Here is a 27,606-nt window from a genome sequence, read left to right as displayed (position 1 = left end):
GGCAATTGACTTCTCAGAGCTCATTCTTTCGATCTTCATGAAGGATCTTCAGATAACGTTGAGCCTATCAGAAGAATTGGGTCTTCCTGTCAACAAGTCGAGTCTCTTCTGACACCAGGATGCTCAGCGCCACGTCTTATTGGACGTTCAGCGTCTTGCTTTGTTGGCCGTTCGGCGCCACGTCTTACAGGACGCTCGGCGCCACACCTTCTAGGACGCTCGGCGCCACGTCTTACAGGACGCTTGGCGCCTCGTCTTTCAGGACGCTCAGCGCCACGTCTTACAGGACGCTTGGCGCCTCGTCTTTCAGGACGCGATGTCGAAGATCTAGCATGAGGCATGACACTGAACATGAGAACCTTGGACTTCGTGATGACACTGGTTGAATCGAATGTCGAGATCTAGGACGCCTTAGTTCCGATCTCTTTGATCACGGACATTTTAATCGAGCGTCTAGCCTTAGAACAACGCGGCGACAGAGGGGTTGATCTGGGTTCCCTTGATGCAAGAAGTCAGAACCTTAAAGAGATGTATCCTGATAAACACACGTCACTACTTCCGTTAAATCTTCTAACTCCATCACAAAAGATACTTTATTTAAGGATGGTAATTCAGAGTCAAGTTTTTTCGGGCTTTTACGTCTCCCCTTAAAACGGAGCAAGCCTTCTTGAAACTGCAATCTTTTCTAAAGATACAGAAGTGTTCTGCGAGGAAGTGGATGAGTATGTTGGGAACCCTCTCCTCGTTGGGAGGGGTTTTTTTCCCTGGGAAGGCTGAATCTTTCTTTGTGACCATTGATATGTCACTGTTCATCCTAGTTTTCCTGGACCAGGGTTCTTTTCCTGGCCAGTCAGAAGCTAGAAACTATTGTCCTTGTGTGATTTTTCTTCGTCCTCTCCAATTCTACTTCAATCATTTTGTAACAAGGAGAGGATTTAGAGTCGGTATGCATCCCTTTTCAGATGTTTTAGGAAGTTGCCTTCAGTGTTGGAACGATCCAGTCAAACTTCCTGAAGGTCACTCCTTTGAACAGAGGAACTCAGACCTTGTGTTGTGTCCCGACGCCTCGGACTCAGAGTGGGAGCAACACTGGACAGTTGGAAGCTTCGGAACTATGGACAGAGGATCAGAAGAGCTTCCTCATCATACAAGGAACTGTTGACAGTCCAGTTGACCCTCAAAAAACTTTGAAGGGTCAGTTTGGACAATGCCGATAACACCGCAGAATTGGCTTCGATTGCCAAGCAAGGCGGAACCCACTCGAGGTCCCTTTACGGGACTGCGAGGAGTTTTCTCATCTGGGCAAAGAAGAATGTAATCCTTCTAACAAGGTTCATTCAAGGGGGGAAGAATGTATGGCAGACAGCCTCAGCTGGAGAATGGACACTCCATCGAGAAGTCTGCAAGAATCTGTGGCGACTTTGGTGTCGTCCTTGTATAGACCTATTCGCGTCTTCGCAGACAAAGAGACTAGAATCTTACTGCTCTCCAGGGCCGGATCTCGAAGCAGTTCACTTAGATGCTTTCCTGTTAGTCTGGTCCAATCTGGACGTGTACGTTTTTCCACCATTCAATGTCCTTTGCAAGGTGATACAAAGTTTGTGTCACACGAAGGGACCAGGTGACTCTAGTGGCCTTCTTTTGGTCCTCCAGATGATGGTTCACAGAGATACTGGAATGGATGATGGACTCTCCTAGAAGCCTTCTTTTAGAGTAGATTTACTCAGACAACCTCTCTTGGAAAGGTACCTTTCAAGTCTCGTAGCTCTTCATCTAACTACCTTCAGTCTATTGAAAACTCTCAGGAGCTAGAGATTTTTCGAAGGAGGCAGCTGGGGCTTTTACAAGGCAATAAGGACTTCTACCATCAGGATTTATCAATCCAAGTGGGAGGTTTTAGAGAATGGTGCAGAGTCAACTCTGTTTTCTCTTCCAGTATCTTTACAGCTCAGATTGCTGACTTCCTGTTGTACCTTCGAAGGAAGCTCATTTGTTCATCCTCTTCCATCAAGGGATACAGGGGTCTGTTAGCGACTGTAGTCAGGCACAGTATCTTGGACTTTTCGAATGATAAAGTCCTACAGGTACTTCTCAAATTGTTTGAAACATCGAAACAACCAGGATTCACTAGCTTCGATTCTGGATATAGTCCTGAAGTTCCTTATGAGTGACAGGCTTGAGCTCTTGCATTCTTCTTCATTTAAGGACCTCACGATGAAAACTCTATTTTTTGTGTTAGTCTTGCGACAGCTAAAAGAATTAGTGAATTCATGCGTTTAGTAAAAACGTTGGCTTTCGAGATAATGAAGCTATTTGCTCATTGCAGTTAGGCTTCCCGCCAAGAATGACCCCTCTTCTCAGCCTTGACCCAAGGCTTTTGAGTTTCCGAATCTTTCGTAGGTGGTTGGCGAGGAGTTGGAGAGAGTCCTGTGTCCAGTAAGAGCCCTGAAGTTCTATCTGGGCAGGATGTAATAGTTGCGAGGCAAGTCGAAAGCTCTTTGGTGCTCGAGCAAGAAGCCCTCGTTACAGATGTCAAGAATGTCCTTTCGGTCTTCATCAGACTCTTATAAGAGAGGCTCATTCGCATTACAGTGAGACTGGCCTCAAGTTTTTAAAGGTCAAGACGCATGAAGTTAGTGCTGTAACAACTTCAGTGGCCTTCAAGCAGAATAGATTGTGGCAGAGCCTTATGGACACAACCTTTTGGAGGAGTAAATCTGTGTTCACTCCACACTATTTGAAACGTGTCCAGACTCTTTATAAGATCTGCTTTACTCTGGGACCATTCGTAACAGCAAGTGCAATAGTGGGGGAATTGATCCACCACTACATTCCCATAATCCTAATACCTTTTTCTTCTCTTGGAACTTCTATATTTTTATGGTTGTTTGTGGAGATGGCGACAGTCTCCCACAATCATTGATTTTAGTCAGATGGTCAATTTGTTCCTTGAGAGTGCACGGAACAAGGGTATTGGAAGAGATCCTGTCACATAGAGGTTTTTAGACTGGTTTGACAGCTCCTAGAGGTCTTCAGCCCCCTAGGTGGATCGCTGGATCTCATAAGGAAAGCGGACATAATGAAAGAATTCATTGAAGTCAGTTTCCTTATCAGGTACGAACCCTTCAAGATTGTTTATTAACTCTTAAGTAAAAAATTCCAACTATATTGGCTGTCTCTAACCTTCCACCAAAGGTGTTAATCAGCTATATATATATAACTACCAGGTAAGTCTTATGTTTAAAAATGTTATTTTCATTATAAAATAAATTTTTGAACATACTTACCTGGTAGTTATATACTGCATAATTAAATTCCCACCCTTCTCCCCGCTAGAGACTAGAGGCATGGAAAATATGAGGGAACAGGGGATGGTTCCGAGTTACCTAGCTAGGGTGCGCAGGTAGAACACCTGGCTATCCAATCGGCGATTGGCGCGAGTTTTAAATTTTCTGCAGTGACGTCAGAGACGTAAGCTTTATATATAACTACCAGGTAAGTATGCTCAAAAATTTATTTTATAATGAAAATAACATATTTACATCCTTAATTAGTGTACCGTATACATACATACTGTAGTAATAAGGCAGCCTTCACTCCATGCTGTTTCTCTCTCTCTTAGCTAGCATGCTGGCTGCGCTGGCAGGGACTAGCTATGCCGGCTATATGCCGGCTGAATTACAGTATATGTTTATACAGGTAGTCAGTATATTTGCAATATAGGATATACTGCAGATAGAAAAATTATTGGGTATATTATGCTAGTAGTTATTTTCCAATATATCTTGGGTATCCTTGCCCGGGTGTTTGCTGAGACCAATCCTATATTGAAAGAGTAGAATTTCTTCAATATTCTGATTAGAAATCAGTTTTCATATTACCCTACAATATTAAATAATTTAAAGGGCTGGTGGTATTACACTTCTAACCCTAAAAGGTTAGAACCTTTATCCTGAGTTTCCCTGATCAGGAAACTCTATGATTTTAATATTGTAAGGGGAGGTCACAGCAAATGGGCTGGGTAGGATACACGAACATATGTCTTTTATATTTCCTAGTCCAGTCGGCGTCATGCCGGCTGGACCGTGCCATCAGATGCTTGCCACAATGGCAGCACACTGGCTGAACTACATCATATATAATTATACAGTAGTCGGTATTTTGCAATATAGTATATACTGCAAACAGAAAAACTATAGTATGATTATACAGTAGTTAGTTTCTAACATATCTTGGGTACCCTTGTGCGGGCTTCTGCTGAGACCGTTCCTATATTGAAAGAATAGAATTCCTTCAATACTCTGATTAGAAATCAGTCATCCTTACCCCACAGTGTTAAAGAATAAAAAGGGGCAGTGACTTGTACACTTTTCTACCCCTAGGGGTTAGAACCCTTTCGTTAGAGTTCCTTGATAGAGGAATCTCCTTATAGTTAATACTGAGGGGAGGTAACGGCATTTGCTTGCAAGGGATACACAAGTATGTATCTCCCACTATCCCTTTCTAGCTTACTATCCTAAGCTATTTTAGTTAGAAGATGACTTTTACATATTGCTTATCAGTGAGATAATCAATTGTATACTCACTGAATTTTCTGCCGTGACGTCAGAGACGTAAGCTATATATATAAAACTACTAGGTAAGTATGTTCTAAAATTTATTTTATAATGAAAATAACATTTTGCTCTTTCATCTCCTTAAGAGCTTTCTAAATGTTGCCCAGGCACGTCGCAATGTTGTATTCCCCGCTAATATCTCTTGAGGCTGAAGTCCTCGTCGCCTTTGTCGATGGAGGAGATGAGACCCTCCATCGTGGTCCTCGTGTAGAGGGCCTTGAAGGCCCGAATGACCCCCTGATCCATTGGTTGTATGAGGAAAGTGGTGTTGGGGGCCAGGAACTCCACTTGGACCCCGTCATAACGGAGATCCGTTGCATGTCCTCCTGTACAGTCCATCAAGAGGAGGACCTTAAGGGGACCGTCCACCATGTCCGCCATTTTTTTTTTCTAATGATCCAAATTACACAATTTCTATATATGTTTTAGACATATATAATACCTTTATCATATAAAAATTTCAAGTCATTTGATCAAAAACTTTTGGATTTATTAGCAAAAATCATGATTTAAAAAAAATATTTAGGTACATTTTTCCCCACTACTATAATACCAAGTGTATTGAAACATATACCACAAAAACTACTCTAACAACCGAACAATTCTGTCAGACAGAATTTTGATTTTCCTTTCTGTTTTTTTTTTAATGAATTTTTATTTTCTTTTCCTCGTCTAGACGGAAAATAATCGTGAAAAAAAATGTAAAAAGAAAATCAAAATTTCGTCTGACAGAATTGTGGGATTTTTATTCTTCTTTTCAACGATATCTTTTTCTCTAATATCAAACAACAAATAAGTGAGAAAAATATACCTAAGTGTGAATAAGTATGTTTTTGAGTTATGAGCTCCCAAAGATTTGCAGCAAACTTTCGCTTCTTTTCTAAAAGAAATCAAGATAATATTATTATGATAACTTTTATTATTTATTCCTACATAAATGCACCCTAAAAGAGGTATTTGAACCCTCGGTTTGCTATTCCTATGTTATGAGTTGCCAGCGATCTGTAATTGTTGCCAGTGTTTTAGTTAGCAGGTTTCAGCTTTGTACTCTTATCCATGTTTCCCTCTTTCTTGGTTCTTTTTTTTTTGTTCTCCACTTACTTTTTGTTCTTTCTATCACCTTATGTAACATTGGCATTGCTATAAAATTCCAGAGGACGTTGTGAAAGCACAATCAACATACGAACTTCAAGTAAATAAACACATGCATTATAATTTCTATATGTCTTTGGAAACTTTGCTGATGTTTTCGTAGCTGGTAGTTTTCATTCACCTACCCTCTACAAATGCCTTTCATTTCTGCCAGAAGTAGAGAGAAACATGAGAGAGAGAGAGAGAGAGACGAGAGAGAAGAGAGAGAGAGAGAGAGAGAGAGAGAGAGAGAGAGAGAGAGAGAGAGAGAGAGAGAGAGAGAGAGAGAGAGAGAGAGAGAGAGAGAGAGAGAGAGAGAGAGAGAGAGAGAGAGAGAGAGAAAGTTGAACATTGTTATTATAATATTTGTATAAATGGGAATTTTAAATAATTCGAGAGAGAGGTTCCAGTGTACTGTTCGCTAGTACTGGACCCACAGGCGGCATTCCAGGATGCCTTCCAACATCTGTGGGACAATCTGGACATATATGCGTTCCCCATTCGGCTTCTTGAGGAAAGTCTTTAGTGGGATGAGATCCGCAGTCAACCTACCTATGACTCTGATAGCTCTGATATGGCCGCAGGCAGAATGGTACTCAGACCTTTTACTGCTGCGGACGCAGCTTCTGAGGAAGCTGCCTCCCCTTCCCAAGTTGTTGTATCAACCTCACATGGAGACCTTTCGCAGATCAGTCAGATCCTTACTGCTTTATGCCTGGAGATTATAGAGCATCTCCTGACTCAGAGAGGGTTTTTGCGACCAGTGCTAAAACAGATGTCTGATTACCTCAGGAGGTCATCGACCTCAGTCTTCCAGGCTAAGTGGGTGATCTTATGTAGTTGGTGTCATGGAAGGAGTGACTTTACACTCGGTGCCACTATCCCCTTAATTGCCGAATTTTTACTCTACTGTACCTCAGAGGAAAAACTGTCCAGTATTGGCTGTGAAAGGCTATCCCTCAACCTTGAGCCATTTTTATAGACTGAAAGGAGTTAGCATTTCCTCTTTGGCAGAACTGTCTATGCTCATACTGAGCTTTGATCAAACTTCCCCCTGTCGGAAGTGAGACCACCTCCTTAGAAAGTCACTGAAGTTCTGTGTTTTCTGAAAATAGCTCTTTACGAGCCATTAAATCTGTCTTCTGACCGAAACTTAATTCTCAAGACGGTCTCTCTGCTCACCCTAGTCTCAGCTAAGATGATCAGGTAGCTGTATTGTCTCTCCTACGACATTGTTAATTCAAGGGGCGGAGGCGGTTTTCATTCAACTTCATCCCTGAGTGTGTTGCAAAGACACCAAATCGAGCGGTCTCTGAGCCTAGTTTTTCTTCCTTTCAGATTTTGAGTCTTCAGGAAGTAACTGATTAGCTGCTTTTTCATACTCTGAGAGTGCTGTCAAAAGCATACATGGGGAGATTGCCCCCAGATGAAGAACCCCTTTGTCAGTACTGGGAGGATCAAGAGGAAAGTGACCAAGAACACTACTGTATTTTATCCTGGATTAGGCAGGCCATTGATGGGCCATTAATCATTTCCCTTCTCAACAACGAAGGGCATGACCCAAAGCTCATGATATCAGAGGCATAAGTACGTCCTTGGCATTCAGAAAGAACCTTTCGATGACGCAGATACTACAGGTGGGCGTTCGGAGGCACCAAACTACTTTTACAGCTCACTACCTGCAAGACGTTACACATATCCCTAGGTACGTTTGATCTGGTCCCAGTGGTACCTACTCAGCAAGTGGTATACTGTAGCTACCTTAGCGCTCTCACAAGACATTTAGGAGTGGTTCAAGAACAGAGCTTTTGGTTTTAGTCTGGGAGGAATGTAAAGAATGACTGTCCTTTTCTTTTATTAGTTTTTCCATTTCTTTGGGTACAGCATCCAATTCCCTTTCAGCTGGATCGCATCGAATGCAGGTAAGCTCCATGTAGCATATAGCTGTTATCTACTTTGATATTTCTGGGTATGTCCCTATTCTCATATGAGAGGAAGAAGGGTGTCTGGGTAAACCAGTGTGTTTTTCGCAAACCTATTGCTTATATTTTCCTTAGATGCTGTCACAATAGTGTTCTTACACTCACTCTCCATGTTTGCACGGGCTGTCAACCCGCTGGCAGTGTCAGGCTAATGGTTTACAAGGTGTCAGGATGCTTATCTCACAATTTATCATGCTCGGATGTAGTGGTCCCTTGTAAAAATTTCCAGCCACTTTTAAAAAAGGGAATCCAATCTCCTTGGTGGGAGTCTCGTTTATAAAGAACGAGGGTTTGTATTTGTGTGTGAATAAATGACAAATTTTAAAGTAATTTGTATTTTTCCTATCTACTGTATACAAACCTGAGTTCTTTACACAAATGTTCTCCACCATCCACTACCCCCAGAAGTCCTGTTTGCAATCAAAGTGGAGTTGTAGCAAGTGAACAGGATTACCAGTGCTTCCCCGCTACCCACTGATAACGACGGGTATGGTCGTTGACACCTCGTTCAAAGTTTTATAGCCATTGCAGCTTGCGCTGTTATCTTATCCTAGTAAAGAACAGGTTTTTATAGTTAGAAAAAATACAAATTACAGTACTTCCAAATTTGTCATATTAATAAGTACAGTAAAAGTAAAAATTAGAAGTCTTGGTTTTGAAATGTTTTTTTTTTTCATCTCTCTCTCTCTCTCTCTCTCTCTCTCTCTCTCTCTCTCTCTCTCTCTCTCTCTCTCTCTCTCTCTCTCTCTCTCTCTAAATGTAGTATATTTAGTCATATTTAAAGAAAAATATACTGCATGTTGAATTTTGCTCTAAGTATAATTGGTAGAGATCCCTTTAGTCCAATGTAACTAGATTTTAATACAGTATTACCCCAGTACTCAATTGCACTATAAGACATATTTTGATGGCATAAGCTGTATCCAGATATCTTTTTTTTGTTTTATAGATGAAGAACTGCCAGACTACATAATGGTTTTAGTTGCTAATAAGAAAACAAAGGACCAGATGGATGATGATTTGAGCTTATTCTTAGGACACAACACAGAACGTTTTACTTCATGGCTTCATCATGTTTTACAAAAGTTGAATGCAGCAGCCTTATTACAGGGTAAGTATATTTTCTTTGTGTTTAATTTGATTTGTTGTATACAGTACATATGTTCATTAGGGTTTTAACTTGACAGTGCATTTATTTCACTCTCAAGGAAAAAAACACTTGTTAATGCAATTTCGTATATATGGTACTAATTAAACGTTTGTTTTCTTAATCACAGTAACAACACCACAACCTGAGGAAGGCAAGAAAAAAGACACTGAAGAAGAAAAGAAGAAAATGAAGGAAGATGAAAAGAAGCGGGAAAAAGATGAGGCTAAGAAACGTGAAAAGGCTGAGGAAATGAAAAAAGTCAAAGATGAAGAGAAGAAAAAGAGTAAAGAAAAAGATAAGCTTGAAAAGAAAAAGAAACTTGACAGGAAGGAAAAGAACTTAAAGGTAGAAACTAATGATGAAGATGTGGCAGAAAAAGCAAAGAAGTTAAAGGACAAAGCTAAAAGTGGTGTTGATGAAGATGAGGGGGACTCGACCAGTGCTGTTATAGATAGCTCGCAGGTTGCTACGGGAAATACAGGAGGGACGAAGAAAATTAAGCCTTTGATAAGAGCTAAAGTATCTTCAGCTGACATTTTTAGAGCAGAAGCAGGTGATGAAACAAAAGAGGAAGAGGAAGATGTAGTTGATGATATGCTGGAACTGAGACCTGAAGTTGGTAAGTGCTCTTATTCGTTGAAGGTTATTTAACTAATCATTAATCCCTCAAGTATTGCAGCTGTTACATTCCAACTGCCCTCCCCCTTGTGATTGGTGAAAAACTGCAAAGTAGAAACAGAACTGTACTGTGTATTTGTTCTTACACTAATATAGATTATTGGGCTTTAATAGGAGCATGACTTCAGTGAACCTTGGGCAGTTGTTTAAATGTTAATGAGGTACTATAGTAGTAGTGGCTGGTGGGTAGGCTCCGCCCACTTGCCGCATAAAGTAACGTTCACTTTGACTTCTGCTGCCGGATAGTACAGATGTACTTCACATCTTCATCATCTGGCTATTTTAATCTTTTGCTTTGTTGTTACTTGTCACACGGATACAAAGCTTATCATTTAATAGGAGTATGTTTTTATCATAGATGGAACTTGGGTGTTAAGATTTATAACAAGGTTTCGGGAGTTATTGTAGGGTGGCGGGGAAGCCCTACCCCTGCTAGACAACTGAGTAAGCACTTTGTTTTCAGGCGCTGGAGAGTACGGTTATGCACCTGGCACGATCAACTGGGTGCTTTACATTTTTTTTTTTTCGTTTAGTTAATTGTTGGTAGTTCATTGTTTGCGAGGGATATTAATGAAGAAGAAAAGTTTATGCCTACAAGTACAGTGATATAAGCCTTCAACCTTTTATAGGAGTATGACTTCAGTGAAGCTTGAACGGCTGGTTAAACTTTTAACAATTTAGTACTGTAGCTGTAGCTGGTAGGTGGTGGGTAGTCCCCACCCACAAAACAGGTAGCATAACTCTCACTTTGACTTCGGCCGCTGGAGAGTACAGATGTAGTTATTGGTGTCCTCATCTGGCTGTGTTAATCTTGTCTTTTTTTTTCTTTTAAGAATGAACAATTGGTCTTGCAATTATGTTCAGGGGATAGCATGAAAAGGATATGCAATGTTTCCTGATAACTGTAATTGTGTTACAATTTTCTGTGTTACCTGCCATTATCCAACATACTTGTCCTTGTCAGGTGGCATATCTGTTGCTGTCCTATCCTTTGTGTGGGTGGCTGACAACGATGATGACATGATACAAGGAAGGATTTTCCTTGATGTTGTTGGTGCTCTGTCAGGAGAAGAGTTCCTCTGCCTTCTTCCCTCTTCTTTCCTTCAGTATCTGTTGATCGTGGAAAGTGCTAAGAATGTATCACCTTTCTGTTGTGTTCCCTTCTTTTTATTGCAACTCAGGAGAAAATGAACTTTAAGTTGCCCCTTCTCCCTTCATTTTTGAGTCTTCGCTGCAATCTCTGAGAATTATGAGTAGAAGACGTTATCATAGAAGTACTGAAAGCCCAAGCTATAGGAGTTATGTATGCATAACTCTTACCTTTTTTGGGAGAGACAGTGCTGTACCAGGAACCTCCCTTCTTGAGTGAGTTCTGAGAGTTGTCTCATTGCAGGAAGAAACATCAGGGCACCCAATGCTAGGTAGGTATCTGGATACTCTTTATGATGTTCTCACACCTTTTTCTTGTGCCCAGTCACTTGCCGAGAGGAGTGTAGGCTGAGAGTTGTCTTGTAGTGGAAAGAAACACGAGTTCTTACAACTCTGTTCTAACTGAGCATGAGCACTGTCAGTAGGGAATAATTGGTGCTATCCTCCCTCCTTCCTATTGCAAACTTCATCTTGCTTTTACCCTTTGTGTCTTATCTGCATGGGATGTTCCAATTGTGTTTTCTCCCTGTAACACATTTTCCCTCTCTGTTGTTCTCCATGGTCATTGTTTCCCATGGGATTGGCCGAGTGTCGTGATCGGGAACCACACAATTGACTGCTGTGATTGGAAACCATACGATCAGCAGCTGCAATCTTGAATTATATGACCAGCAGCCGCGATTGGTAGTCATGAACAGGAGCTGCAATCAGTAGCCACTATTAGGAATTATGCAATGAACTTACTTATTCTTCAGATGACAGTCGCCCTCAAGTCACCAGGTAACTAGTTCACTTATGCCTATTACCGGTTTTTTCGTGCACTCATACCGCTCTGATGATGATAAAGATGATGTCACCGAAACATATGATAATCGATCTGAGTGTGTTTTGCGAGACTTTGCCCAATTCCTCCATATAGTTTAGTGGAGAGAACAGTGATGTACCAAAAGCCAATCTCAGGGAGGGTTTTTCAGTTCTTTTTGTTCACCTTGAGTAAAATGGCAGAGCAGAAATTTGTTTTATCCCGGATGATGAGAGTGTCGGCGACTTTTCACTTATGATGCTGATCCTTGATCCACAAAAACAGAGCCTTTTCCATTCGGATCATGCCATTATCCCTCACCTTTGATATAACCTTCAAACTGCACTGCTTGGGGGTACTGACAGCCATGGCAATACAAATCTTATTTTGGTTCTTCTTAATGTACAGTACCTCATGGAACTCTTCTTCACATTATAAAGTTGTCCTACGGCTGCATACGACATTTCTTTCTTGCACTTATCAAGAACTTTAACCTTTTCTTGAAGAGTCTTGACTTTCCTCTGCTATTTAGCATTACCTCAGGAAGATGAAGCAGCTCTCTTGAGGGCCATGATGTCGATAAAAGATGACATGTTGCTTGACAAACACTAGCGAGAGAGGCATTTTTTAATTAGATGCTGGGAGAGTCATTGGGAAATGCTGTAAAGAAAGCTAGGTGCAAAAGAGGGCATCTTGTAAATGACGTGCGGTGTGCAGCAATACTAACTCCATAACTGCAAATACATGAATACATAAGTAACCGAATCTGTGAAGACTTGAAGCTAACATATATATATATATATATATATATATATATATATATATATATATATATATATATATATATATATATATATATATATATATATATATATATATAAGGGATTTTGACGTAGGAAAAATCTATTTCTGGGCGAGGGACCTGTGCCGCCCAGTGAATAAGCTCCATTTAGCACTTATTCTGAAAAGTGAATATAAAATAGGGTGCACCGGGATCCAACTCTGTTGACCGGTGGCCAACCAGACTAGACAGAGACTAAACCGCCGGGCCACCCGGAGGACAAAGTCCATAAACACTTAACTACCCCCTCTAAAAGGAGGGAAGGCAACGGTCCCTTAGTGGAGGGGGGAGAAGCCTAGCCTCCCACCTAGCTAGAGGGGGAGTGTGGGGGAGGATCACGTGATACGAGGCAGCAGGGCTACCAACTGACGATCCCCAACCAGACAGATCAAACGGAGTAATGGCACAAATATTCATTATAATAATAATAATAGCGTTAAATATATGAATAAACACATAGAAAATTTTTGGGCAAGGCATGCAACATAATAATTAAATCACAAAAGACACACCTGATGGCTAAAAATAACATTGCCGCCTTAGCAAGAAGGTCGGCAGCCATAGCGATACGTAAATGATATCGGCCCAAAAATTGAACCACGAGGATTCTAAACGCTAAATAATGAATATTCACAATAACAAATAATATTTGATAATAAAAATAATACACATAGTAACACCGCAAGTGAAAATTAAAAGCTCTCAAAAACAGGAGTACCAACTGTAGTGAAATCAAGCAAGATCGGTATGAACGAAGAGAATAAACTCCTATACAGTGAACCCTCGCTACTTCGCGGTTCGACCATCGCGGATTTTTTCCATAACCCATATATATACAGTAATATATATATATATGTATGCATGTATTTATGTATATATGTAGGTATGTATATGTGTATACATATAAATATATATATATATACACACACACACATATATATATATATATATATATATATATATATATATATATATATATATATATATATATATATATATATATATATATATATATATATATCTAAAGTAGGAAGATGTGATGTAGTTCTAAGGGAAAAGTATGGGAAATATGTCTGGGTAATAAGCAAAGCTCTACCTCCAGTTTGTTTCTACATTATGATCAGAGATAAATGTAAACAAAACATTGGTTGCCATTTTTTATTGTGCTTTTTAGCATGTTTAGGAAATGCATGATATAAAATCACCTTTAATATTTGTGCCTGTTTTAGTTTAGGGTACTGTAGTACATGCATTAAGTGTTCTGTACATTAAAGGGTAGTTTGTTAACAGTACTACGTACAAGGGAAGGTTTTAAAAGTCTGAATATACATGTTAAATGAATAGGTAAATATAGTGTCACTACTTCGCGGATTTTCACCTATCGCGGCCGCGACTGGAACCTATCTACCGCGATAAACGAGGGTTCACTATAATATAATTATTAAACGATCTAGGTTGCTCAAAACACAGTAAAACCCAGCTTGGTACTTAACTTAGACGGTGTCTCCTGGGAAACCGACGAAGAAGCCATAATTCACTAGAAAATAACCAAAATTCGAGAGCACCAGAAAAATGCGGGTTACTTTACTCGTCGTGCTAAAAGGAGTTGGGTTCTGAGCGGATGCATTGTAGTAGTACCGAGTGAGGTTGAACGGCTCTCCTCTATTGGGGTTCTCTGTCGTGGATTAATCTAAATAGTGCGGGACCTCTGGAATATACGCCCAATTTTATACCGACACCAATAGGTGAGCGAGCTAGTTAACCTAGCACTCCTTTACATTTTTTCTCTGGTATATTTAGCAGTAAATTACCTAAGAATAAGTGCTAAATGGAGCTTATTCACTGGGCGGCACAGGTTCGAGCCCAGAAATATATATATATATATATATATATATATATATATATATATATATATATATATATATATATATATATATATATATATATATATATACATATATATATATATATATATATATATATATATATATATATATATATATATATATATATATATATATATATATACTCCTTAGCACCCAAAGTTTGGGGACTCCAAGGGAGAGGAGCTGGGAGGGTTCACTGGGCGGCACAGGTCCCTCGCCCAGAAATAGATTTTTCCTACGTCAAAATCCCTATTCTGGGCTCGAACCTGTGCCGCCCAGTGAATCTATACAAGAGAAAAATGTCACCAAACTTGCAAAATAAAGGAAAAAACATAAGCGTAAGAGAAATACAGGATGCTTTAATCGGAGATGAGTACCAAAAAACAATTATAAGGGTATCTTAAATATGAACATAAATCCAATAAGGTAGGTATAATAATGCCGTGAGTGATAATATATACAGATACTCAGGAGCATAAAATTTACAAATATAATAACAGTATTCAGGTGCGAGACCAACGAATACAATAGGGTATAAATGAGGCAGGTAAGAGGGAGAGATAAAGAGTCAAGGCATTAACCTGTGAGTTACTCGGGAGTAACTACGCTCCCTGCGGCTACTGTAGAAAATTTTAGGGCTTCCAAATGTTTAAGGTAGTGTTTCTTGAACACTGACGGTGATTTCCACCCTGTATACCTGGAAAGGTCTGTAAAATTCATGTGGTGAAAGAAGTTCACCGAGGTGGCAACCGCCCTGATATCATGTGCAAGAGGAAAAGAGTCAGGGTTAGCTTGTTTAATAAAATACAAAATTTGTTGCCTGATCCCTTTAATAGTAATGGTACCGCCTTGTTCTCTAACGAATAGAGGCCCCGAGGAGTTAGAGGAGGTCCGGGATAAATAAGACCTAAGAGTAGTGACAGGGCACAGCGACGGATCTTGCGTGAGGGGAACAATTTTCCAGGAGGTCCATCTGTTTTGAGGGTCTTCATTCTTAGCCAAAAAGAATTTGTTAGGAGAAAGAAGGACCTCTCCTGAAGGCAGAAAGTCAATATGACCCGGGTCTCTCGACAAGGCTGCCAATTCAGAAATTCTTGCCCCGGAAGCCAAGCTCACTAGGAAAAGTGTTTTCCTGAGAAGGGGCATGTAATCACAAGAACTGTTAATGGTATCAGAAGCCAATTTGAGTACGTCATTAAGGAACCAGGTCACCGGGGTAGGACGAGTAACCGGTTTCAGTCTGGCACAAGCTTTCGGAATTGAAGCTAACAAAGAGTCGGTTAAGTCTATGTTAAAACCCACTAGGAAGATCTTTTTCAGAGCCGATTTAATAGTGGTGATAGTATTGGCTGCCAGACCTGATTCTAATAAAGATCTAAAGAAAGTGACTGTAAGGTTCAAGTTCATACAGTTCACGTCTGAGTCTATTAAAAATTTTGCCAACTTTTTAACTGCAGAGTCATACTGGCGGATGGTGGAATCCCGTTTATCCGATTCTAGGAACAAGGTGTTTTGAGGATCAATATTGGCACCATGCATAGCCGCAAACTTCATAAAGTCCATAAAGTTAGGGCGCTCTGAATGTTTGAGAAAGCGTACACAACGCGTGTTTGTACTATCTGAGACAGAACCGGATTGGGTATCGGGTGAGGGTATAGTCTCAACTCCCGCAGGAGAGGATACCAGTTGCTCTTGGGCCAGTTGGGTGCGACCAAGGCTACTTGTCCCTTGAAGGATCTCAGTTTGTCTAGAACTTTCAGTAAAAGATTCACCGGGGGAAAGAGATAAATCTTTTCCCAGTTGTCCCAATTCTGTGACATGGCGTCTGTGGCGTAAGCCTGAGGGTCTAGATTGGGAGCCACATATACTCTCAATTTGTGGTTGGATTCCGTGGCGAAGAGGTCCACTTGGAGACCGGGAACCTGAGAGAGAATCCACCGAAATGACTTTAGATCGAGTGACCATTCCGATTCTAGAGGGGAGGTCCGGGACAGGGCGTCTGCCACTACATTCCGGACTCCCGCCAGGTGGACAGCTGAAAGATGCCAACGGTTCGAGGCTGCTAGGGAGAATATGGCTACTAGAACATGGTTCAGAGGCCCTGACTTTGACCCGCCTCTGTTGAGGCAGCGGACCACCACTTCGCTGTCGAGGACCAGACGAAGGTGTTGTTTCTTGGGAAGAGCGAGACGTTTCAGGGTTAGAAGAACTGCCATGGCCTCTAGCACATTGATGTGAAAATGGCGGAACAAGGGAGTCCAAAGACCTTGAACTTTCTTGAGGTGAGAATAGCCGCCCCAACCTGATAAGGATGCGTCTGTGTGAATGATTAATTCCGGAGGCGGAAATCGAAGGGGAACTGACTTTGACAGACTGTTTGCTCTTGTCCAAGGAAGAAGTCTTTCCCGTAGAATGGGAGGAAGGCGGACTTTCCTGTCCCGGAGCTTCCGGTTCGCCCTCGAACGCCAGACACGATTGATATCTTTCAATTTTGCCTTCAGAAGAAGATCCGTCACTGAGGCAAACTGAAGGGACCCCAGAATCTTCTCTTGGAGTCGTCTGGAACTTACTTTGTCTTTGAGAAAGCGTTTGGTGTTCCTTGCAATCTCTAACCTCTTGGGTCTGGGAAGACACAGAGTATGAGATATAAGATCCCATTGCAGGCCGAGCCATTGGAACTTCGATTTTGGAAGAAGACGGGACTTCTTGAAGTTGATCTGGAAGCCTAGAGACTGAAGATAATGGATGACTTTGTGAGTGGCTTTTAGGCAATTTTGGGAGGTGTCTGACCAAATGAGCCAGTCGTCCAGATAGGCTACTACTTGAATCCCTAGATTCCTGAGTTCCTGAACAGCGACTTCTGCTAGCTTTGTGAAGATCCTTGGGGCGATGTTGAGCCCGAAAGGCATCACCTTGAAGGAGTAACTTTTGTCCCCTAAGCGAAAGCCTAGGTACGGACGGAAGTGTCTCGCTATCGGGACGTGATAGTAGGCGTCTGTAAGATCGATAGAGGTGGTGACGGCCCCACGGGGAAGTAAGGTCCGCACCTGCGAGACGGTAAGCATTCGAAACTTGTCGCATTGAATGGACAAGTTGAGAAGGGATAGATCTAGAATCACTCTTCTCTTGTCTGAATCCTTCTTCGGGACACTGAACAGCCGACCTTGAAACTTCAGATGTTTCGTTTCTTGTATGGCGTTCTTTTGTAAAAGATCCTGGACAAATTCGACCAGGTCCGGAGTGGAATGTTGACGAAATTTGTTCGGAGGAGGAGGTCCTTGAATCCAACTCCACCCCAGTCCCTTGGAGATGATACTGAACGCCCAGGGACTGAACCTCCATTTGTTGCGGAAGGCATAGAGCCTCCCCCCTACCTGCTGCACCTCAGTATTGGTTTGAGGAGTTGCCTCCACGTCCGCCTCGGAAGTTCTTTCCTCTGCGAAAGGCTCTTCCCCTGCCTTTGTTCTGGTTAGAGCCACGGTGGTAGCCTCTACCTCTACCATAACTCTGGGAAGAGCTATGAGCCTCGTAAGACTGGTTAAAGGCAGGGGAAGTGGCGGAGGCACCAGAAAGCTGGCTCTTAGGTAGCAGAACGGTGACATAGTCATCCGAAGGAGCCCGAGAGGTGGAAGGCTGTGCAGGGACAACAGAAGATGGAGGAAGAGGCAGCCGGAAGTTGGATGAAGCACTCTGTTGTTGCCTGAACTGGGTGGAGGTATATGGTCTAAGCTTCTTCCTACCCCGGGCTTGATAATTTGCGGGGTCATACTTGCGTTTAGGGGTCAAACCCCAACGGGCTTTAAGGCTCTGATTAACCCTAGTGGCCTCCGCCAAGACTTCCTCTACGAGATCCTCGGGGAAGAGATTTGAACCCCAACAGGAGGACCGGATGAGTTTATTAGGTTCATGCCTAATCGTCGCCTCAGCTAGGACATGCTTGCGACATCTGCGTTTAGCAGTAGCGAAGTCATATAAGTCATAATATAAAGACTGTAACGTAGCCTTGTTGAGAGACTTAAAAATACTCTCCGTATCGTAAGTCAAGGCTATCGACTCCGTGGATGTGGCCAGGTTTAGAGTACGGCCCACACGTAGGCGGGAATCATATTCCTGTTTAATGAGGGATTCCGGGAGACGGGGAAGCTTCTCACTAAACAAGACTGAGGCACAGTCTGCTGCAAGCTTGCCGGAGGTAAAGGTGGTATGGACGTTGTCCCAACACTCAATACCTGAGGGAAGAAGGAGGGAGATTGGATCCACCTCTCGGATGGGAGGCAAGGGCTTCTCCTCCAAAGCATATTGAAAGGCAAGCTCTGCCACCTTATTGACGCATGGAGTCAAGGTGTTCTTGTCCATTAAGAACATCGTAAAGGAGCTTTTATAAGGCGTCAGCATGGTGTTAGTGCAGCCGATGTCATTCAAAAATCTGGCCCAAACAGATTGGGCTTGCTCCTTCGGGAAGATGACCGTCTCTTTGGGGACCTTGTCTAATCGAACTAAAGCTTCCTCAGTAAGTCTGGCATAACCATGAAATGGAAATGCCAGACCAGGAGGAAAGAATTCAAAGTCCTCTAGAGGACGAGTGCCAAGGCCCTCCAGAGTCAACATTCCGTCCGAGAACGGGGAATGAAGAGCCATCCGCCAGGGGTTGTTCTTGGCAAACGGCGGGAGCTTAGAGGCATCCGGGATGAGAGAGCTTTGGACTCTCTCCGGAGCTCCTTGCTCTAAAGCCCCAATTCTCTGACCGAAGTTAGAGAACATCGAGTCCATCCTCGACTGCATCTCCGAAACCAACTTTGCCTGCATCTCCGACACGATGCGAAGCATGGCTGATTCGGAAAGGCCCGGGCTAGCAGCAGGAGGGGCGGAAGGAACTCCCGGGTCGTGAGACTTAGAGGAGGAACCAGAGGTCTTTGAAGACGGGTTCGTACAATGTTTAGAGCCATGAGAAGTCTTGTGAGGCTTGCGGGCTTTGGGTAAGGTCCTTGAAGTAGACTTATCCTTAGGGGGAACCGGGTATGAACGTTGAGACGAATCACGGTCCCCAGAAAATCCAAGAAAAGAAGAGCGATCAGAAGAAGAAGAAAGAGCGGGGCTGAGGATAGGAATCTCAGCGCCGGACACACCTGCCTCACTTACCACCCTACCTGTATCCGGCTCGTCTAGCAACATTGATTCGACGTCCAGGTTCATGGAGGCAACATTATCCTCCAGACCTCCGGGGGCGTCCGATGGATCTTGCTCTGGGTCGATGAGACCCGTTATAGTGGCATCAATGTGGGCAATGATGGGAGCTGCCACATGCCTAGCCACAGCAGCTGAAGACTTGGCGTTGGGGTAAACCATGGTGCAGTAGTCCTCAGATAGGACGTACGGCCGCTTAGACTTCACATTCCGGGCAAACCCACCAACCCACACCTTCAGTGTGGCCCGAGCCGCAGACTTTTGCTCCGGGGATGCCTGAAATAATAGTGGGAATTATAAAAGGGAGACTCCCAATGATCCTTCAAGACCATATATATCTTACTAATAGTAAATAAAATAAGAAGGCAATATAGCCAACGGGACTCACCGAGTCAGATCCAAGGGTAGTGATAAGGTCGAAGCAAATCACACAGTTATCCGGGTGCCATACCACCACGTCTTCCAGTTGAACCCCACAAGGGGCGTGAGATCGGCAGACGGAGTGGCCACAAGGCTGGTGCAGAACAGCTGCACAGGCCGGCGTCAGACAATGCACCATCTATAAAAAGAATAGTATATGAGAAACTGTAATTCTCTTAAATAGGGGCGGGTCCGGAGGACCCGGGCCTAACATAGGTCTAACACAAGATTAGAGCTTAACTGTACTATTCTTACATAGGGGCGGGACCGGAGGTCCCGGGCCTAAACATAAGTCTAACTTGAAACTAAAGTATAGCCATCCATTCCGGTCAAGCCGGGAGCATAAAAAAGGATGCAATAACAAGGAATTAAGACACATGGTGTCTGATTTCCCGGGGCGGGGTAGACCCCGGGCCGGGAAATAAAGGTATATTCAATACCAATTCCTTTAGGGACTCCGGGGTAGTGATCTGTCATATATAATCATCATAGGAAATGTTATCAAATAATAGGGGGGCGGAACTGTAGCTAAGAACTGCCAATCGAACCCGGAGGGTTTCGTATAACATAAGCCAGAATGAAAAGTGAATATAAAATAGGGTGCACCGGGATCCAACTCTGTTGACCGGTGGCCAACCAGACTAGACAGAGACTAAACCGCCGGGCCACCCGGAGGACAAAGTCCATAAACACTTAACTACCCCCTCTAAAAGGAGGGAAGGCAACGGTCCCTTAGTGGAGGGGGGAGAAGCCTAGCCTCCCACCTAGCTAGAGGGGGAGTGTGGGGGAGGATCACGTGATACGAGGCAGCAGGGCTACCAACTGACGATCCCCAACCAGACAGATCAAACGGAGTAATGGCACAAATATTCATTATAATAATAATAATAGCGTTAAATATATGAATAAACACATAGAAAATTTTTGGGCAAGGCATGCAACATAATAATTAAATCACAAAAGACACACCTGATGGCTAAAAATAACATTGCCGCCTTAGCAAGAAGGTCGGCAGCCATAGCGATACGTAAATGATATCGGCCCAAAAATTGAACCACGAGGATTCTAAACGCTAAATAATGAATATTCACAATAACAAATAATATTTGATAATAAAAATAATACACATAGTAACACCGCAAGTGAAAATTAAAAGCTCTCAAAAACAGGAGTACCAACTGTAGTGAAATCAAGCAAGATCGGTATGAACGAAGAGAATAAACTCCTATAATATAAATATTAAACGATCTAGGTTGCTCAAAACACAGTAAAACCCAGCTTGGTACTTAACTTAGACGGTGTCTCCTGGGAAACCGACGAAGAAGCCATAATTCACTAGAAAATAACCAAAATTCGAGAGCACCAGAAAAATGCGGGTTACTTTACTCGTCGTGCTAAAAGGAGTTGGGTTCTGAGCGGATGCATTGTAGTAGTACCGAGTGAGGTTGAACGGCTCTCCTCTATTGGGGTTCTCTGTCGTGGATTAATCTAAATAGTGCGGGACCTCTGGAATATACGCCCAATTTTATACCGACACCAATAGGTGAGCGAGCTAGTTAACCTAGCACTCCTTTACATTTTTTCTCTGGTATATTTAGCAGTAAATTACCTAAGAATAAGTGCTAAATGGAGCTTATTCACTGGGCGGCACAGGTTCGAGCCCAGATATATATATATATATATATATATATATATATATATATATATATATATATATATATATATATATATATATATATATATACGTATGTATATATATACATACAAATATATATATATATATATATATATATATATATATATATATATATATATATATATATATATATATATATATATATATATATATATATATATATATATATATATATATATATACATACTACACACACATATATATATTTTTTAAATATTTAACTTAGCCGGTGAATATATAGCTGCAACTCTGTTGCTCGACAGACAAAAAAAACTGTACAAAAAACTCGCCAGCGATCGCTATACAGGTTGCGGGTGTGCCCATCAGCGCCAACTGTCGGCCAGATACCATACTCCATGTAAACAAAGACTCAATTTTCTCTCTGTCGACGTGTCGACAAGACGTACTTTACTCGCTGTTGAAACCTGGAGTTTTTCCCATCATCTTTGGTGAAGTACTATATTCTGGTTTTGAGCTTTCGCTGTGCAGGGTTTTTCTTCAAATAAATCCTTGAACTCTTTTTTTGTAACGGATTCATTGTTGATGACTTAGATTTTTTTTTTGGAATTTTCCCTTGACCAATTCAAAATGGCTGACCTTTCACAAGTTCCCAAGTTTAGAAAATGCAATGCTAGGGACTGTTCTAGGCGTCTTCCGAAGGCTTCTCTCGACCCTCACACTGTTTGTTCCAATTGTCGGGGTAAAACCTGTCAATTGGAAGATCGGTGTGAGGAATGCGTGGGCCTTTCGGAATTCGATTTTATCGAATTTGAAAAGTACACACGCAGGCTAGAGAGAGATAGAATTAGGAGAAGTTCTTCTAGGTCGATAGATTTTTCCTCTCCTCATGCCCCACAACCTATTCCTTCCCCTGTAGTGGTTGTTCCTAAACCCCCTCCTGGCACTCAGGAACCATCGATGGCTGACATGATGCGTGCTATCCATGCCCTGGGGGAGAGAGTTGAGTCCCTTGCAAGTGACCGCAATCAACTCATGGCGGATGTTAAGGAGCTAAAGTGCCAAAGTGCCGCGGGAAGTGATAAAGTGCCTAGTGAAAGTGTTGTGAACAGTGTTGCGCTTGAGGGTTCGTCTGTTCGTGCCTGTCGTCCTCCTAGTCCGGGACCTCTTGCAAGCTCCCAAGCCCAGGGGAGAAGCAATGTCGTACGACGCATGGGTTCGAGAGGCCTTGATCAGCGAACAGACGTTCCCTCCATGGTATCAGGCGTATCTCCCCAAGATCGCCCCTACCTACGTAAGACGAGAGAGCCCGTTTTTACCTCGTCGTCTGAAGGTGTTTCTCGTAGGAAACTTTGGACCAAGGTCTCACGACCTTTAAAGCGTAAGTCGGTCCCTTCAGAACAAGTCCAACGTCCCGGTTGTAGCCACTGGGTCAGTTCGGACTCGTTGCCGTCATCTGATGACTGCTCACTGCCTAAGAGAGGCAAAGCGGTACCGCTTCAGTCGCTAACCCCGTCTGTTGCCGCACCTGCTCCCGTAGACCCTAAATGGGCTTTGCTGCAAGACATGCAGTCCAAGCTTACGTCCTTGATGCAGGACTTTCATGCGGAGAAGGTTGCTGCTGAACCTTCTGGCCAACAACCTTCCAAGCGATCGGTTGTGCGTCCTGTTGACGCTGAGGTAACCTTCTCGCGTCTACCAGTTGAGGTGGTTCCTCCACCGATGCGACCCAGTGTGGGTTGCCAGCCGCACGTTGACGTTAGGCGACGCTCGGAGGTGGTTGTTGACGTTCAGGACGTTCAACAACCATCAGAGGTGACTTGTTTTGACGCGGTGCGTCAACCTCCGCAACCCGGTGTGGTTTCGACTTCACAACCCAGACGGTCTAGACAGTCTCGGGTGGACGCTGTGCGTCCTCGCGCTCCCATGGTTGTTGACAGTTCACAGACTGTGCAGCAGTTCCATGACGTTGCGTCCGGCTCCATCACGCATGCACCAGTGCGACCGGACTCAGCGAACCAGACGTTGCCCACTCCGTTGCCATTTCCTCATCAGTTTTCGGATGAGGAACTATCTGATGATGTTGCTGAACAACAAGACGATCAACAGTCAGAACTGGACGAGCCCAAGGCAACTCAACCATCATTGGACTTTAGAAAAGTCATGGCTGTATTCAAGGAGTTGTTTCCTGACCATTTTATTTCTGTGGCTCCTCGTTCTCCGCCGTCAGAGTTTGTATTAGGCATGCCTTCTACCGCACCTGCCTTTACTAAACTCGTCCTCTCACGCTCATCCAAGAGAGCTTTGCGGCTGTTAGGAGACTGGTTAGAGTCCAAGAAGAGTTTAGGGAAGACAGCATTTGCCTTTCCCCCATCTAAACTCTCTTCTAGATCGAGCGTCTGGTATGCCACGGGAGAAGTTCTCGGCTTGGGAGTTCCTGCCTCTGCCCAGGGCGACTTCTCAAGTCTTGTAGACTCTCCCCGCCGCCTTGCCATGAGACGCTCGAAGATTTGTTGGTCACCATCGGACCTGGACCACCTTCTTAAAGGGATCTTTAGGGCTTTCGAAATCTTTAACTTTTTAGACTGGTGCTTAGGAGCCCTGAGCAGGAAAATCTCTTCGACAGATAAGGATATTTCTTTGCTCATTATGTCCTGCATGGACAAGGCCGTCCGTGATGGGTCCAATGAGCTAGCTGCCTCATTCACGTCCGGAGTCCTGAAAAAGCGAGAGTCTCTCTGTTCGTTCCTGTCTGCTGGAGTTACACCATGCCAGAGATCTGAACTTCTCTTTGCTCCCCTTTCCAAGTGCCTGTTTCCTGAAGTCTTGGTAAAGGAAATTGCCGCTTCGTTAGTTCAGAAGGACACCCACGATCTTGTTGCGTCCTCAGCTCGCAAAGCTCCCCCTTTGCCTACATTATCTGCTAGACCGAGGATAGACACTCCAGCGTCTCGCTTTATTCCGCCCTTTCGTGGCAGAGCCTCCAGCAGAGGAGGTGCTCGTGCCGAAGGGAAACGAGGGAAGAGGAAAGGACCCAAGTCCTCCAAGGGCAGAGTCTGACTGCCCGCAACTTCAGACAGCAGTGGGAGCCAGACTCAAGAACTTCTGGCAAGCCTGGGAGAGGAGAGGCGCAGATTCACAATCTGTAAAGTTACTCAGAGAGGGGTACAAAATCCCTTTTGTACGCAAACCCCCTCTAGCAACGTCTCCCATCGATCTCTCTCCCAGGTACAGAGAGGAAGAAAAGAGGCAAGCCCTGAAACTGGAAGTGTCTCTTTTGCTAGAGAAGGGAGCGGTGGTCAAAGTCTCGGACCTTCGATCACCGGGATTTTACAACCGTCTCTTCCTAGTTTCAAAGAAGACAGGAGGGTGGAGACCGGTGCTAGACGTCAGTGCTCTGAATGTGTCTGTCACAAAGACGAAGTTCTCCATGGAGACCACAAAGTCAGTTCTTAGCAGCGGTCAGAAGGGAAGACTGGATGGTCTCGCTAGACCTAAGGGACGCCTACTTCCATATCCCCATTCACTCAGACTCCCAACCTTTTCTGAGATTCGTCTTCGAAAATGTGGTCTACCAGTTTCGGGCCCTGTGCTTTGGCCTAAGCACAGCTCCTCTCGTGTTTACGAGGCTGATGAGGAATGTGGCCAAATTCCTCCACTTATCGGACATCCGAGCCTCCCTTTATTTGGACGACTGGCTTCTCAGAGCCTCTTCCAGTCGTCGCTGTCTGAAGGATCTCAAGTGGACTCTAGATCTGACCAAGGAATTGGGACTCCTAGTCAATTTGGAAAAGTCGCAGCTGGTCCCATCCCAAACTATTCTGTATTTAGGATGGAGATTCACAGTCTAGCTTTTCGGGCTTTTCCGTCGGCCCCCAGAATAGATCAAGCCCTGTTATTCATCCAGAAGATGCTGAAGAAGGAACGCTGCTCACGTCAGGCTGTGGATGAGTCTGGTAGGGACGCTGTCATCCCTGGAACAATTTGTGTCACTAGGAAGACTACACCTCCGTCCTCTTCAATACCATCTAGCTTTTCACTGGAAAAAGGACAAGACGCTAGAAGCGGTCTCGATCCCGATTTCCGAAAAGATAAAGTCTTGTCTGACTTGGTGGAAGGACAATATCAACCTAAGAGAGGTCTTCCCCTGGCTGTTCAGACTCCCAACCACGTTCTCTTCTCGGACGCATCGGACTTGGGCTGGGGCGCGACACTGGACGGTCGGGAATGCTCAGGTCTGTGGAACTCGAGTCAAAGGAGCATGCATATCAACTGCAAGGAGCTGTTGGCAGTACATCTGGCCTTGAAAAGCTTCGAGTATCTCCTTCGAGGCAAAGTGGTGGAAGTAAACTCAGACAACACCACGGCCTGGCGTACATCTCCAAACAAGGAGGTACCCACTCACTGACGTTGTACGAGATCGCAAGGGACCTGCTCATCTGGTCAAAAGGTCAAGACATCTCCCTAGTAACGAGGTTCATCCAGGCAACTAGAACGTCATAGCAGATTGTCTCAGTCGGAAAGGGCAAGTAATTCCAACAGAATGGACCCTCCACAAGGATGTGTGCAAGAGACTTTGGGCCACTTGGGGCCAACCAACCATAGATCTCTTTGCAACCTCGCTGACCAAGAGGCTTCCAATCTATTGCTCCCCAGTCCCGGACCCAGCAGCAATACATATAGATGCCTTCCTCCTAGATTGGTCACATCTGGATCTCTACGCATTCCCACCGTTCAAGATTGTCAACAAGGTACTGCAGAAGTTCGCCTCTCACGAAGGGACAAGGTTGACGTTAGTTGCTCCCCTCTGGCCCGCGAGAGAATGGTTCACCGAGGTACTTCGATGGCTAGTAGACGTTCCCAGAAGTCTTCTTCTAAGGGTAGACCTTCTACGTCAGCCACACGTAAAGAAGGTACACCAAAGCCTCCACGCTCTTCGTCTGACTGCCTTCAGACTATCGAAAGACTCTCGAGAGCTAGAGGCTTTTCGAAGGAGGCAGCCAGTGCGATTGCTAGAGCAAGGAGAGCGTCTACCATTAGAGTCTACCAATCGAAGTGGGAAGTCTTCCGAGACTGGTGCAAGTCAGTTTCTGTATCCTCGACCAGTACCTCTGTAACTCAAATAGCTGATTTTCTCTTATACCTGAGAAAAGGACGATCCCTTTCAGCTCCCACTATCAAGGGCTACAGAAGCATGTTGGCATCGGTCTTCCGGCATAGAGGCTTAGATCTTTCCAACAATAAAGATCTGCAAGACCTCCTTAAGTCTTTTGAGACCACCAAGGAGCGTCGTTTGGCTACCCCTGGATGGAATTTAGAGGTGGTACTATGATTCCTCATGTCAGACAGGTTTGAGCCGTTACAATCAGCCTCCCTGAAAGATCTCACTCTTAAGACTCTTTTCCTGGTATGCTTAGCCTCGGCTAAAAGAGTCAGTGAGATTCATGCCTTCAGCAAGAACATCGGATTTTCGTCGGAAAAAGCCACTTGTTCGCTGCAACTTGGTTTTCTAGCCAAAAATGAGCTGCCTTCTCGGCCTTGGCCTAAATCTTTCGATATTCCCAGCTTATCGGAGATCGTAGGCAATGAACTAGAAAGAGTCTTATGCCCTGTTAGAGCTCTTAAGTTCTATTTAAAGCGTACCAAACCTTTACGAGGCCAATCTGAAGCTTTATGGTGTTCAGTTAAGAAACCATCTTTGCCTATGTCAAAGAATGCTTTGTCATACTTTATCAGATTGTTAATATGAGAAGCTCATTCACATCTGAGTGAGGAAGACCGAACTTTGCTTAAGGTGAAGACGCACGAAGTTAGAGCTGTAGCAACTTCCGTGGCCTTTAAGCAAAATAGATCTCTGCGAAGTATAATGGACGCAACCTATTGGAGAAGCAAGTCAGTGTTCGCGTCATTTTACTTGAAAGATGTCCAGTCTCTTTACGAGAACTGCTACACACTGGGACCATTCGTAGCAGCGAGTGCAGTAGTGGGTGAGGGCTCAACCACTACAATTCCCTAATTCCATATCCTTTTAATCTGTCTCTTGAAATGTTTTAATGTTGTTTTTTATGGGTTGTCCGGAAGGCTAAGAAGCCTTTCGCATCCTGGTTGATTTG

General features: G+C 43.6%; 1 protein-coding gene across 1 annotated transcript in view; it reads left to right on the top strand.

The window, feature by feature from the left end:
- Nab2 (Nuclear polyadenosine RNA-binding 2) overlaps positions 1-27,606 on the top strand; it is a 379,140-nt gene that overhangs the window by 70,662 nt on the left and 280,872 nt on the right. The window contains exons 3-4 of the mRNA XM_068384339.1: positions 8,679-8,840; positions 9,007-9,498. Coding sequence (XP_068240440.1) covers positions 8,679-8,840; positions 9,007-9,498 — 654 coding nt within the window. The remainder of the gene's footprint in view (positions 1-8,678; positions 8,841-9,006; positions 9,499-27,606) is intronic.

The sequence above is a fragment of the Palaemon carinicauda genome, chromosome 1 (assembly GCF_036898095.1).
Source record: "Palaemon carinicauda isolate YSFRI2023 chromosome 1, ASM3689809v2, whole genome shotgun sequence".
Lineage (NCBI taxonomy): Eukaryota > Metazoa > Arthropoda > Malacostraca > Decapoda > Palaemonidae > Palaemon > Palaemon carinicauda.
Note: the sequence above shows the minus strand (reverse complement) of the source record. Positions and strands in the feature narration are given on the sequence as shown.